Source organism: Drechmeria coniospora, chromosome 01 (genome assembly GCF_001625195.1).
Source record: "Drechmeria coniospora strain ARSEF 6962 chromosome 01, whole genome shotgun sequence".
Classification (NCBI taxonomy): domain Eukaryota; kingdom Fungi; phylum Ascomycota; class Sordariomycetes; order Hypocreales; family Ophiocordycipitaceae; genus Drechmeria; species Drechmeria coniospora.
Window position 1 is genome coordinate 2,524,687 of NC_054389.1, and position 15,927 is coordinate 2,540,613.

The 15,927-nt window shown below is 42.4% G+C and overlaps 1 protein-coding gene and 1 pseudogene across 1 annotated transcript; both read left to right on the plus strand.

The window, feature by feature from the left end:
• Positions 1-13,857: 13,857 nt before the first annotated feature.
• Positions 13,858-14,302, plus strand: DCS_00687 (annotated as a pseudogene).
• A 665-nt stretch (positions 14,303-14,967) lies between these two features.
• Positions 14,968-15,366, plus strand: DCS_00688 (uncharacterized protein; the record flags this gene model as incomplete). The annotated part of the gene is made up of 1 exon (XM_040798025.1): positions 14,968-15,366. One exon carries the CDS (start codon positions 14,968-14,970, stop codon positions 15,364-15,366), a length of 399 nt encoding a protein of 132 aa, XP_040658908.1.
• Between the last annotated feature and the right edge of the window lie 561 nt (positions 15,367-15,927).

Sequence of the window (15,927 nt, forward strand, 5' to 3'; positions counted from 1 at the left end):
TCTCTTATACTACGTATAGTAGGCGCTATCTTACTTAGGTAACTGTAATAGAAGCTTTAGAATTATAACGCGCGGATCGGTTAACGACAGTTAGGTAAGTAAGTAAGCCTTCTTTTAGAAATCGAGTAGTATTTAAGACTAAAGCTTGGCCCTTCTCGAGTTTTCGGGCTTACGTTCCTTTTGTAGCCGGGGCGTACCCTAGGCTGCCCTACCTTCCTGTCTACCCGGGCTTTACCCGTGCGCCTAGCCTTACAAAGAGTGCACAATTAGTAGTACCGAATTATACAAACGAATGCGATTATATTTCAAAAGAGAAACTATTCTAAGGGAATGGCTACTGCCTTATATAGGTGTAGAAATATAGTAAAGACTGTTCCAGCTTATTCCATAAGGTTCCAGCTTATTCCATAAGTAGGGTAAGCAACATTCCGACTTATTCCAAGGAGTTCCAGTACATTCCATAAGTAGGGTAAGCAATATGTAACACATATGGGGAGGTGTGCCCATATGGACAATAGACCAGTTAACCGTTCGACCAAATGGCCAAACTGTCAAAAGATCCGCCAGTATCCGCACTTAGTGCGGGTACTGTACCTCACATTCGCTTATAAGGCCTATACGCCTATAGCGCGCCTTACAACTATCCCTTCTCCTAAACAATGCGGTCCCTCGCATTGCTAGGTACCTCAGTTGGCTGAGGTTATGGGTCTAACGAATGCGAACCCCCAGGTTCTCAGGCAAATAGGCCGCGGCCCGGCCAGCGCGCCTATACCTTCCTTGTTCCTGTAAGCCTAACGTAGAGCCCGTCGCTGCAGTATTCTCTTTTTTTTTGGTATTGTAGCAGCGCTCTGGCTCGAACCTACAACCCTCGCTTGTACGCGCACGTGACCCAGAAGACCTACTAAGTGCGGATACAATTGTAACACATATGGGGAGGTGTGCCCATATGGACAATAGACCAGTTAACCGTTCGACCAAATGGCCAAACTGTCAAAAGATCCGCCAGTATCCGTACTTAGTGCGGGTACTGCACCTTACATTCGCTTATAAGGCCTATACGCCTATAGCGCGCCTTACATAACATTCCGACTTATTCCAAGGAGTTCCAGTACATTCTATAAGTGGGGTATGGAATATTCTAGAATATTCTAGAATGTTCTAGAGCATTCTGTACTATACCTAATTAGGCAAGTATCTTTAACAATAGTTTAGAGAAATAGTATGTTATATACTATTAGTCAGCTCTGTATACTTACTTATACTCTCAGTATAGTATAGTATATCTGCCAGCAGTAGTACTTCTGACAGTTGCTACTAGTAGTAGCAATAATAGGATAGTATCCTATTTGGGTAGTCTTACTAGTATAAATCCTAGTATTTTAACAGTTCGGTGTCCTATAGTTCCGTTCTGTATCCGAGAATTTCCTTAACTAAAATACTACTAGGTACTAACGCCCTTAGTCGTTTGGTTGGGATAGGATGCCTACTATTATAAAACTTAATATATCTATCTCGATTCTAATAGGTCTTATTAGGTTAAAATAGCGTAATAGCGGAGCCTTTCTAAATGCATCCTTTAGCTCTTAGAAGGCTACTAGTTCCTTTTTATCTAAGCAGACTTTTCCTAGCTTTTTCCTATTCTTACTTCCTTTAAGGAGTATATATAGGGGTACTATAATTCCTAAATAGTTCTTAATAAATCTTCTATAAAAGTTATAGAACCCAAGAAATACTTAGATATTATAGAACGAGGTAGGCTCTTCCTATTGGGTTATAGCCTATACCCTAGTTAGGTCTATTGCTATTCTATTTTTAGATAGGATAAATTCTAGGAACTTAACCGATTCTTAGTAGAATCTATACTTATCCAGATTAATATATAACTTAGCTAACCGTAACTGCCCTAGGATCTCCTTAAGATATTTAGTATATTCCTAGCGGTTTTTTAAGAAGATTAGGATATTATCTAGGTATATAATATAGATTATATCTATATACCCTTAGAGTACTTAGTGGATATAGTATTAGAAGGTAGCCGGTACATTAGTTAGCCCGAACGGTATTACTAAGTATTTAAAATACCTATAGCGTATTCTAAATACTATCTTCTATTTATTGCCCTTCTTAATCCGGATTTAATAGTAAGCGTCCTTAACGTTAATCTTAAAGAATACTATAGCTCCTTAGTATTAGTTTATAATCTTGGATATTAGTAGGAGGGCGTATCGATTCTTTACTAAGACCTTATTAAGTCCCCGGTAATCTATATATAATTAGAGCATACTGTCCTTTTCTAGTATAAATAGAATAGGCAATCCTATAGGTAACTTTAAAGGGCGGATCCTATTAGCTTATAGGTTCTTATCTAGGTATTCTCTAAGCTCCTTTAGCTCTATTTAAGAGAGTAGGTAAATTAGTCCGTATAGTAGTAATGTATTTAGTTAGAGGTTAATTATATAATCCGTCTATTTATATATTAGTAGGATCTTTGCGCTATTTATATTTAGGATATCCTTAAACTCTTTTAGTTCCTGCAGGATCCCTTAGGGCTATTCCCAATAACTCCCTAGTAGCTTAATAGGACTGCCTTTTGTTCCTATTACTATAAAGATCTTTACCTTATTCCTATATTTAACTTAAAACTTCTTAGGTACTAGTAGCTATACCTTTAACTAGCCCTACTAAAACTACTAACGCGCTCCTATAGGGTCTAGGTGGATCCTTAGGTCGGTTAATACTAGTATCCCTAGTATAACCCGTATCCAGTCTGGAGTTGGTCCTATATTAACTCCAATATAGTAGCGGGTAAACTCCCTCTCTCCCCCTCTACTATCTATTATACATATAGGTACTTCCTATATCCCGTAACTAGTAACTTAAAGACCCCCTATAGCCTGGAGGCTGCTTCCGTTTGTTAAGACTTAGTAAAGTCCGTACTGCCTTACTGTTTGTATATTAATAAGGTCTATACTAGTATAGCTATTTAGTTCTACCTTAACCTTTTGGGTAGTTTATTCTAGAATTGTTATATTAGCTATAAACTAAGGTTACGCCCTGTATTCCGCGTTACCGACTAAGGTAAGGGTAGCTACCTTAGTTATTAGAAGTTTCCCTATTTTTAGGGTTTTGGGCATTCTCTTGCTTAGTAGCCTTCTTTTTAGCAGTTAAAATAGCAGTTATTCCTACTCTACCTTAGTAACGGTAGGCCTTTGCTACTATAGGCCCTTTCCGAGCCTAGGGTTATAGATTTTTAGGAGGATTCCCTACTATTATACTAGGGTCGGTATGCTCTTATTTCCCTAGCGACTTTCCTTTAATAATTTAGGTTCTCCCCTTCTCTTATATTAGTTCTCCTTTTTAGTTAGTTTTCGGTAGAGTCCTAAAGTCGTTAGGCTAATTGGACTATCTCTTCCCGTATACGCCCTTCGATATTCTTATATAGATTAATTTAGCTCTATAACTCCGGTAGTAACTTACTAAAGTAGTTTTCGATTAAGTCTAGGTAGATACTAAACTCTATTAGGGATTGGCCTTCTTATTGTATTACTTTTTGTCGTTATACTACTAAGTAGGCTTAATAGTTAATTAAGTCTCTTAGTAGGGTAAGCGTTTATTCTTAGAAATAATCCTAATCGTTTTCGGCTATAGTTCGTTAGTCTTTCGGCAGTTCGTCTAGGTACCTTTCCTAGCGTACCCGGCCCTAGGCCTATATATAGTTAAGGGCCAGTAGGATTTTCCGGTAGTCCTTCTTAAACTTCCGCCTTACTCTATTAAAGGCGCGGTTTAGGTTATAAAGCTACTCTTGCTTTTTTTACAGAGTTATAGGTTGCCTAAATTCCGGTATATTTTTTACCTTAACTTCCTGGCCGCTCTCTAAGGAGGTATCCGACTCTCTTTAGGCCCGTTTCTCTACCTTCTTTAGTTAATAGCTAGTACCTATCCCTAGGCGGGTGTAAATCTCTTTTTCCTTTTCCTTTAGCCTCTCTAACTCTTATAGCTAAGCTAGCCGTTCTTATACTACGGCTAGTATTTCTGGAATAAAGGATTCCCTTTGGGTACTCCTTAGTATTATTTTAAGGGAACTTAGCGTACTTAGTACGGGGGATACTTTTGGTATTATATTTATTTTGCCCCCTAGTAGGAGGTATAGTATCTCTCTTATACTATATATAGTAGGTGCTATCTTACTTAGGTAACTATAATAGAAGCTTTAGAATTATAATGCGCGGATCGGTTAACGATAGTTAGGTAAGTAAGTAAGCCTTCTTTTAGAAATCGAGTAGTATTTAAGACTAAAGCTTGGCCCTTCTTAAGTTTTCGGGCTTACGTTCCTTTTGTAGCCGGGGCGTACCCTAGGCTGCCCTACCTTCCTGTCTACCCGGGCTTTACCCGTACGCCCCTGTCTACCCGGGCTTTACCCGTGCGCCTAGCCTTACATAGCGTATTGGATCCAGAACCTATGCTATTAAGCTAAGGCCAAGTAACTACTAAATAGTAGCGAGCCTACTAGCTAGAAACAGGTACTTAAGTCAGATAACAAAGACCAGTAGATAATGTTATGGAGTCACTAGTACTACCAGTATCTAGTGGTCGGAAATAGTTATTAAGAAACCTATGGAATACTAACTTAAGGTACTAGGCATTGGAGTACTTATACTCTAATGCCTGCTTAGTTATAGGATACGAGTTACGTACGGTAGTACGTAGCTCTATCCTAGGACGTAGCTCTATTAGGCAAAGCCTAATATTATAATATATTCCCCTCCTTCCCTAATTCCTCCAGTAGTCCTTAATTAACCCAATAACTCTTTTTTTTTTTTTTTTTTTTTTTTTACCTCTATCCTATTCGCGGGTAGTTATCGGGCGCGTATATTAACGCTTCTGTAGCTAAGGTTCTGTTGCGGCCTCGTTGCGCTGCCCCTCCGTATTTCTTATGTATTTATTGCGGGTAAGTTGCGTATTTCCTCTTTCCTCCTTTATAATTGCTGCTTCCTTTAACGCCGCCGTTATAATTTCTTGCTTCCTCCCGCTCTCCTGCCTTCCTTACAGTACGTACCGTACCGGGGTTCCTACTACTACTTGTTGCTAACTGCTTGCGTTAGTCGATTACTTACTTTCCTATTGCCGTACCGCTATATTTACTGCCGCTAATACTCCTCCTCCTCCTCCCAACAATAACAATAGCCCTAGTCGTAGCTACGCCTTAGATAAGGCGTTGGCCGTTCGGTCGATAGGCGGCTTTACCGTCCAGGGAGACTCCTCGGACGAGGAGTATAACGTCCCCGCCGCCAAGGCTTAGATATGCTTGCCCTATATCGAATGTCTAGTCCGTACCGGCGCCGCCTACTGCAAATATAGTAGCGGCAATAGCTATACTACCTGCGCCTCGGCTCGGTGCAGGTGCGAATAGATTCCGTACCTGCTAACGCCGTATCCGCGCCTCCGCCGTATCGTTTGCAAGCTTGTTCTTGCCGCTACCGAAGGCGACTATATTGTTTCGGCTGCTCGTGCTAAGACGGCTGAATTGCCCGGCCGCCGCGTTTACCTCTCCGCCCCATTTCGCCAGCTTGGCGATACCTAGCGTAAGCTCTATAATACCGCTAGGACGACTCCCGCCGACGTTATCCCCGCTACTCCCCTTACCCCTACCGGCGGTACTGCCCGTAGTACCGCCGCTGTAGCGCTACCCTTAACTTCCGGCAACCCTATGGGTGCCCTAGTACTGGCCTTGCAGGCCCTAACGCCGTTGCGCAGCGGTAGTATGCAGCAGCAGTAGCTATAGATACTAGTATACAGTTTTGCTAGCGCTGTATAAGGCCTGCGCGACTATTAGGGCGCGTAGGACGCCCGGCTTAACAGCTTTAAGCTAGTGCAACAGCAGTATTCGGGCCTTATGGCTGTAATTTACGAGGAGCTGGTTGCTACCCGCCGCGCCCGTAAGGCGGGTACGCCTCGTTCGCCCCGCCCCCCCCGTCGGGGACTACGGTCCCCCTCCTCCCCCTATTGCGCTACCGCCGACCGCTCCGGCCCGTCTCGTCTTACCGCTGCCTTACCCTCTACCGCCCTTAGTAGAAGTCGCGCCCGCTACGTCCTATTTGCGGACGGCCTCCTAGCGCTAGCCCTACCCCTTTACCTTTCGTCCTTAGTCAAGGATAACTCGAGTAAGTTACCGCCTCCCCCCGGCCGTTAAGGGCCCAACGCTTATGCGCTACGGCGCTAAAACTTTATCTTGCTTATAGCGCCCTAATTGGGGCTAGGAATTCTTTAGGGCCGACCTAGGTCCTTTATTTTAAGACGTTCCGGTTTAGGACGGAGGAGTTATTTACGCCCCTTTCGGGCTAGTTAAATACAAGCCGTACCGACGCCGTTGTTGCAAGGAGATTAGTCCGTCGTAAGTAAGTACGCTACCCTATTTTTGCTTATAGTCTACTAGTACTTTAGTCTCCTATAGATTTTCCAGTAGTTCCTATATAGGTTAGTTATATCCGGCCTATTTAACTAGGATATTGTAGCGCTTACCTTACCCTCTTGCGTTCTTTGCAGCTAAGATTTCCTTTACAATATACTCTTCCTATAGTATACCGTCCTTATCCTTTACTAAGAGCGGCCCTAGCTCTATATTTATTAAGGCTTAACTAGGTAGCGGATCTATTGCGGCCCGCTCTACTAGGTCTATATAAAAGGTAGGGTATATACTTTAGGGGATATCTAGTATAATAGTTAGGGGGGTCGGTACGGCTATAACTATATACTTAGCTATTACCTAGTCTAGCTTCTTGGATAGGCATAGAGACTTTATATAGCGTAGACTTAGCTATACCTTATCCCCTACCTAGAAACGCTCCGCTAAGCGCCGGTAGGAGTTTAATTCTTCCTTTAAGCGTTGCTATATAAATGCAATTGCCGCTTGGGCTAGCTCGGTACCTTTGCGTAGGCGCTATGCAAATGCTACTACTTACCCTTTACCTGTAGTTACGCTTAGGGTAGGAGCTTTTTGTTAAAATACTGGTATTTATACTAGTAAGACTACCTAAATAGGATACTACCCTATTAGTATTAGTACTAGTACTACTAGTACGGATGCTATACTATACTGCGAGTATTAGTAAGCATATTGAGTTGACTAATAGTATACAACATACTACTTCTCCGAACCATGACTCGGAGCGACGCACGGCAGTACTACTACCGACCAACTCACTACTGCAATGTGACCTACACATGTGGTAGCCAGTCGACCACTGGAGCCAATTGATCGGAACGACAATTGCTGCTCTCCCAATCGCTACTAGCGCTTGCCAGCCCACAATACTAACTTGGGCCGGACCACCCATCCATTATGTGATGGAATCAGCCAAGCTAATGACTGAAACAATCCATCCAACCTTATGACGGAAGCAGTCAACTAACGAGTAACTGAAACAGTTATCCAACTGTATAATGGTTTCAGCCATTTAAGCCATAGTACGATGGCGCCTTTGATCCACGATGGAATCTCCGATAAAGCCGTTATTGGGGATTGTTCTGTAGATATAAATAGCCGCTCTTTTCCTGTACTGTAGCTAGAAGAAATAATCGCATTCGTTTGTATAATTTGGTACTACCAATTGTGCACTCTTGCCCAGTTACTAACTGGCACTTCCCTTATTGCTGTTACTAACAGTATAATTGATTTACTAGTCCGTGCGATATACTTCCACTATCCCCTCCTCTTGCGCATCAATTGCAAGACTTTTACCCGTTGTACTATATTAACTTTATATTCCAATAGGAGACTGTTCGGGCTTATACCGGTAACGGAAGAGTCCCTACCATTTAGCGCTAGCTAGTATACTACTAAATAGTCCGGCTAGTTAAATTGGTCGAATGCTATAAAGGTATGTAGGATTGCTTGGACTTCTTGGTTCGCTCGTTCCGTACCCCTATCTAACTGTAGGTAATATACTATAGACAGCCGCTATTCGATCCCGACAATATGGTATAACGTTGCCTAGAACTGGCCGACCTAGTCTGATCCTCGGTCGGATATAATGTATTCCGGGAACCTACGGAAACGCTACTAGTACTCCTTAAACCGTTCGGTATACGTTTCTACCGTTATAGATATTATAGCTTCCAGCTATATATACTTAGATAGTCTATTTGTAAGTACTATTATATACTATAGCGCTTATTCGTCTCGTGCGGGTAGCTCCGTTATAAAGTCTACGGAGATCTATTTCCAATATCTATCCGGCGGCTCTATTTACTACAGTAGGCCCTAGTAGTGCTACCTACTCTTATAGCTATAGTAGTAGTAGTAGTTCCGTATAAATTGCCCTACTGCTACCGATATATAATCCTAGTAGTAATTCCTCTTTAGCGCTATAAATATAGTATTACGTCCTAGGTACCCCGAGATAGGGGAGTTATAGACTTAGTGGATAATGCATATAGTTAGCGGTTCCTATAATAGTAGCTATAGGCGCCCTTGGAACTATAGCGTACTGTGCGTATTAATAGTACAGTCGGCTACCTATTCCTATATATCTACTTTGTCCGGGAACTTATAGTCTTTGCAACGTATAGTATTTAGGCGTACTGTATATATTTGGTCCTTAATAACTACCTAGTCCTATAGCTCCTGTAAGCTAGTATTATAGAATAGCCGTAATCCTAGTAGTAGGTTGCTAGACGGTTGCTCTACGGGCATACTGTAAGTGCTTAGCGAACTTCCGAAACTACTAATTAATATAGGTTGTAATACTTATATAGTTCGGGGTTAGTACTTTACGTCCTACTGCCTGTATAATAGTATATTTAGCCGTTGCGCTTAAGATCCGGGCCTATACTATAAATAAAAGTTAAACTGTAAGAGCTTTTTAGCCTACCGTACCTAGCGCTCCGAGATTTCCTGCGGTCGGGTAAAGTATTTTAGGTTCTTATAGTCGGTTAGAACTGTTAAAATACTAGGATTTATACTAGTAAGACTACCCAAATAGGATACTATCCTATTATTGCTACTACCAGTAGCAACTGTCAGAAGTACTACTGCTGGCAGATATACTATACTATACTGAGAGTATAAGTAAGTATACAGAGCTGACTAATAGTATACAACATACTATTTCTCTAAACTATTGTTAAAGATACTTGCCTAATTAGGTATAGTACAGAATGCTCTAGAACATTCTAGAATATTCTAGAATATTCCATACCCCACTTATGGAATGTACTGGAACTCCTTGGAATAAGTCGGAATGTTGCTTACCCTACTTATGGAATGTACTGGAAATCCTTGGAATAAGCTGGAACAGTCTTTACTATATTCCTACACCTATATAAGGCAGTAGCCATTCCCTTAGAATAGTTTCTCTTTTGAAATAAAATCGCATTCGTTTGTATAATTTGGTACTACCAATTGTGCACTCTTGCCTAGTTACTAACTGGCACCCCTTATGCTGTTACTAACAGCTTGATTGATTCCCTGGTCCGTGCGATATACTTCCACTACCCCTCCTCTTGCGCACCCAAATTGCAAGAGGTTATGAGCCCGGAAGGACTACAATCAATCCTCCGGAATTGATCTGTGCAACTTACTAAGTCGCCTACCAGTACTACTGGTAAATCGTCCGGATCGATCTCTGTAACTTACTAAGTTACCTACCAGTACTACTGGTAAAGATTGATCGAATCCTGTAACTTACTAAGTTACCTACCAGTACTACTGGTAACGATTGATCGAATCCTGTGACTTACTAAGTCACCTACCAGTACGACTGGTAACTCTTGGTCGAATCTGTGACTTACTAAGTCACCTACCAGTACTACTGGTAACTCTTGGTCACCAAACGGCTCCCCCAACTACTAGTACTACTAGTACGTTATCTACCAGTACTACTGGTAATCCCTGGTCGCCAAACGGCTCCCCCAACTACTAGTACTACTAGTACGTTATCTACCAGTACTACTGGTAATCCCTGGTCACCAAACGGCTCCCCTAACTACTAGTACTACTATACTACTAGTACGTTGCTTACTAGTACTACTGGTAACTGTTGGTCATCTAACTACAGCTTTAACTCCTACTAGTACTACTAGTAGAAGACCTATTGCTAGTACTACTAGCTAGGTAGGTAAGGCAAAATCGGAATCTAGTTACTAACTAGAAAATGGATCCCACCAATTAAGGTCAGGGAACTAACCTGTCGGAAATCGAAAAACGTCTACTGGTACAGCAAACGCAAATCGATGAACTTTTACAACAACATACTCAATCTATGCAACAACTCAATACTGTTGTTCCACAGATACAAGATCGACTAAATACAATCGAGTTAACTCTTAGCAATCTCAGTAATAGTACTACTATTACAAAGACAGAGGATTCTAACTCCAGCTACGAGTTAAACAAAAAAGTCTACCAATTCCCGGAATACGCAAAACTCAAAGGCACCGAGAATTACGAGCTATGGGAGCAATCCCTATCAATTCAACTTCAAGCCCTGGACCTAGAAAGTTTTCTGGATAAACCTTCAATTGCATCTAACTTCTCAAGCAGAAATCAGGCCCGTTTACTTATGCTATTACGGGATAGCTGTACGGAAGAAACCTTAGCATCTATTGCATGGATTAAAAACCTAACTGAGGTTTTCCTGTTATTGAAAAAACAATACTCCGAAGGCCACGAAGCCAAACGCTCTAACCTATACGACGCTTACTACACCCTTACATTTAAGGGGTACCAAGGAACACTCGAGGCATTTAATACTGAATTTAACAGTCGACTTACTAGGCTACAACTAGCCGGAGTAACAATTGATCCACTGGATTAAGCCAACCGATACCTTGCAACAGTTAAGCCTGTTTTTCCACAATGGGTTGCTATGCAACGCAATACTATTCAGTCTTCCCGAGCCTTAGGACTTGAAACAGATACCCTAGGTCTACAATACCTTATGGTTAACCTTCTGGAAGAAAATCGAAACTCCAGTACTACTGGATCGAATACATTCAGCCACAAGGTATCCCAAGTACCTAAGAAAAAGAAGAAAGGGAAATTCAATAAAAAGAAATCTGACCAGTCGAGCCAAACTGATAAAAAGAACCAATCGACCAACCAACCAAAGGATACTACTAGTTTCCTAGTTGGTAACTACAGTCTAGCCGCTGGCTGTATGGATTCATCTTATTCCTACCAGGAATCAGATACCGATTCTAACTGTACAGAAGAATTGGAAATATTACCTAACTTAGGTAATATTGGTACACTATACAACGTTACTAACGCTGATATATACCACATGGGCCTACTCTACGATACTGGCTCAACCTGCCATTTGGTAAATAATCGGTCTAAGTTTACAACCTTCCGACCAATTACAAAATCCCAGGCACAACCAATTACAACTGGAGGTGGTCTAATCTACCCTAGTGGAATTGGAAATGCAGAATTTACGGTATTAATTAATACCGATCCACCAACCTATAGTACTCTTGTACTACAAGATGCACTATATATTCCGAAAATGGAAGTCAATATTATCAGTGGAATCCGCCACTACGGATCAGGGGGAACTCTTATTAAGGAATCCCTATACAACTCGAACCGACAAGTATGTGGTCTACTCGACTTCCAGAGGCACGGCTTCTTCTTACAACAAGAAGGCCAAGATACGCCCTATCTGAGCAAATCAGACTCAGCCCACTTTAGCTATTACAGTAGCTACGGAATAACTGTTATGGTATCGGGCTTAGCCCGATATAGGAGAACGAAGGGAACCAAGGGACCCACTAGGAGGAACGCACACAACTAGAAGCCCTAGTTGCCAAGTAGTTTTCCTAGCCTTCAAGTCTTTTAATAAACATCATTGAGAGTCCTAGAGCAGTCGCCTAGCGACTCCGTAACAATAACAGTGGAAATTCCTTCGCAACTACCTCCCTGGGCTAACGAGGCAGAAGACTGGACGGCACCTAGATCGGTGCCTAGTCCGGCACCTAGATCGGTGCCTAGTCCGGCACCTAGATCGGTACCTAGTCCGGCACCTAGATCGGTGCCTAGTCCGGTGCCTAGATCTACACCTAGGTCGGTACCTAGTCAAGTACCTATACCAGGACTAGATCCTAGCCCAACTACTAGTTCGGCTGGATTAAGGGACCTTACTAAGGCTACCCTATACAAAGACCCTATAGAGGACCCAATCCCTATAGAGGCAACAGACCTACTGGCAGTCCCTACTGTTAGTACCGAGGAACAGGCTATTCCGACTACTAGTTCGGAATCCAGCAACCAGTCTTACCAAGGACTATTGCAACAAGCAGGCATCTGGCACATCCGATTAGGACACATCAGTCTGCCACTTTTGAAAAAGACTAGTAAAATTACTAGCGGGCTGCCTGACTTCTCGTCTATTAAGGCTACTGATTTTCAATGCATTACTTGCATACGGGCAAAATCTACCAGACGACAGTCAAAAGATCCAATCGAGGATCCAGACTGTGTACTTGATTCTATCGAAGGGGATACATTTGGGATTAAACCTATATCCTACGACCGAAAATCCATTGGACTAATACTTATCGATCGAAAATCCCGATTCCGTTGGGTATATATCTTACCTAATTGTCACGATGCTGACTAGCAGGAAGGCAGTATGTGCAAAGACTATAGAATTTTCGAACTAAGGAAGAAGAAAAGAGAAGGAAAACAGTGAGTGCGGGAAGGAAGGGGCCATATACATAGGTGGTCCGCGCATCACGTGATGAAGAGTGTAGGGTAGGCCAGAAGAAGAGTACGATATACGATATCGTCACACTAATAAGGAAGGACCAACAGTTCTCCAGGCTATAAAGAACTTCTTCCAAAGCCTAAAAACACACTATAACCGTTACCCAAAAAGGTTATTTTATGATGGAGGACCTGAAATCAACATATTGCTTTAGGACTGGTTGGGTACCAAAGGAATACTATTCGATACGTCTTGCCCGTACACCCCCGAACAAAACGGACTTGCCGAACGGTCTATACGAGTTATTCTGGACCGACTACGCGCAACAATAATCTGGGCCGGCCTCCCACTTTTCCTCTGGTCTGCTATACTTCCTGCTATAGTCAACCTAGTTAACTATACTGCAATTACCAATAGGGATTTAAGCCCCTACCAATTGCTTAAGCAGGAATTACAAGGGCTAAAAACACCACCAAACCTTACAGCCTATAAGGCTATTGGTGCCCACTGCGAAGTCCTGATCCCACACCAGAAACGGATTCAAAGTGCTAAATTAGCACAACGCACAGAACCAGCAAGGCTACTAGCAACGCTAGGTTCAAAAACATACCTTGTGTATATACCTTCTAGGAGGGCAGTTACAAAAACCACTTTCCTGAAAATCCTAGAAGGTATAGGCCCTATCTCCCAAGGACTTCAACGACTACCAAGTCCTAGTCTCCAAGAACTAAAGTCAGAGGGGGAAATTAAGATAGAAGACTATATCTTGCAAAACACCTCTAGTCCTCTAACACCTAGGGAGACAGAGGGGGCCAACGGACCTACTAGTCCTACTAGGACTAGTAGACCTTCTAGTCCTACTAGGACCAGTAGGTTGCAAGGAACCAACGGACCTACTAGCCCTACTAGGGCTAGTAGACCTACTAGTCCTACTAGGACCAGTAGGTTGCAAGGAGCCAACGGACCTACTAGTCCTACTAGGACTAGTAGACCTACTAGTCCTACTAGGACCAGTAGGTTGCAAGGAGCCAACGGACCAACTAGTCCTACTAGGACTAGCACAACAGAGGGGGTCCTGGCCCAGCCAATAGAGGATCTACCAGATACCTCTCTTCCAGATGCACCAGAACCAGAAGACAACCCTAACCCAATGGATCTTAATCTAGCGTATTGGATCCAGGACCTATGCTACCAAGCTAAGGCCAAGCAACTACCAAATAGTAGCGAGCCTACTAGCTGGAAACAGGTACTTAAGTCAGACAACAAAGACCAGTGGATAAGTGCTATATTCTTGGAATTCCAGCAGCTTATCCAGGCAGGGGTATTTTATCTTATCCCCCTTCAAGAAATACCAACTGGCAGACGACTTCTGAAAAGCCGACTTGTACTACGAGTCAAAAAGGACCAGCAGAACAACCCCATCAAATTCAAGGCACGACTAGTAGCTAAGGGATTTATGCAAATTGAAGGCCTCGATTACCTAGAGACTTTTGCAACTACTAGTATTCCACCTACCTGGAGGATACTACTAGCCCTAGCTGCCCAGAACAACTGGTACGTCGAACAGATTGACTTTATTGGTGCTTTCCTAAATAGTGAGCTACCTGAAGTCAATTATCTTGAAATCCCTGAGGGACTGGAAGCATTTATTAGTCTTAATAAGACTAATAATTTAGCTAAGCTACTAGCTAAGCTAGGCTACAATCCGGCAGTCAAATAAGGCATCCTTTTGAAAAAGGCACTCTACGGCCTAAAACAAGGACCTAGAGAATGGCAGGAGGCACTTGCCAAACTGCTACAACAATACGGATACAGCCCCCTTGTATCTGATCCGGCTATCTACTATAATAGTACTACTAGTACTTACATAGTTAGCCATGTCGACGACTGCCTACTTATTGGACCAAACCTTACATACATTAACAAGTTAAAGCAACAACTACATAAGGTTTACCCAATCGAAGACCGCGGACAGGCCGCCTTCTTCCTAGGCGTACAAATTAGTCGAACAACTAAGGGTATTACCCTTAGCCAAAAAGGGTATATTGAGGAAGCCCTATCCCGATTTGGGTTAAAGGAGGCCAAGGCAGTAGCAATACCGCTACAGCCAGGAGTACTTAAGCAGGCTACTACAACGCCTCTTACTCCCTTGTCCGCAACCGACCAACTGGTATACCAACAGATAGTAGGGACTCTAATGTACCTTATGCTACTGACCCGACCAGATATAGCCTTTGCAATCCAATGGCTATCTCGGTATATGCATCAGGCTACTAGTCTGCAGCTATCAGCCGGCAAGAACCTTCTTCGATATCTAAAAGGAACTACAGACCTAGCTATATGCTATTGGTCTAAGTCAACAACACCCAATCTATCAGGATATTCCGACAGCGACTTTGCAGGTGACTTAGATTTCTCTAAGTCTACCTATGGGTACCTCTTTACCCTAGCAGGCGGACCAATCTGCTGGAAATCAAAAAGGGCTAGTACTATTGCTCTTTCTACTGTAGAGGCAGAATCGGATGCCCTACTGGAAGCAATTCGGGAACTTAAATGGCTAGACGGTCTATTTACAGAAATCGACAAAGGCCTTAAAAAACCTATACCACTTCTGTGCGATAACAACGGATCTATCTCTAACGCCAACAATCCCAATTAGCATAACCGAACAAAGCATACACTGCTAAAGTTCCGGTATATTCGGCAAGAAGCAACCAATGGGCTAGCCAAAATCAGTTACCTGAACACTAAGTCTATGCCTGCCGATGGTCTTACTAAGGCCCTTACCGCTGATCTCTTCCAACGCTACCTTAGCCTACTAGGTCTCCAAGGGATCCCTATTTAGCAGTAGTCATACTAGCTAAATAGAGGGGGTATTAAAATACTAGGATTTATACTAGTAAGACTACCCAAATAGGATACTATCCTATTATTGCTACTACTAGTAGCAACTGTCAGAAGTACTACTGCTGGCAGATATACTATACTATACTGAGAGTATAAGTAAGTATACAGAGCTGACTAATAGTATACAACATACTATTTCTCTAAACTATTGTCAAAGATACTTACCTAATTAGGTATAGTACAGAATGCTCTAGAACATTCTAGAATATTCTAGAATATTCCATACCCTACTTATGGAATGTACTGGAACTCCTTAGAATAAGTCGGAATGTTACTTACCCTACTTATGGAATGTACTGGAAATCCTTGGAAT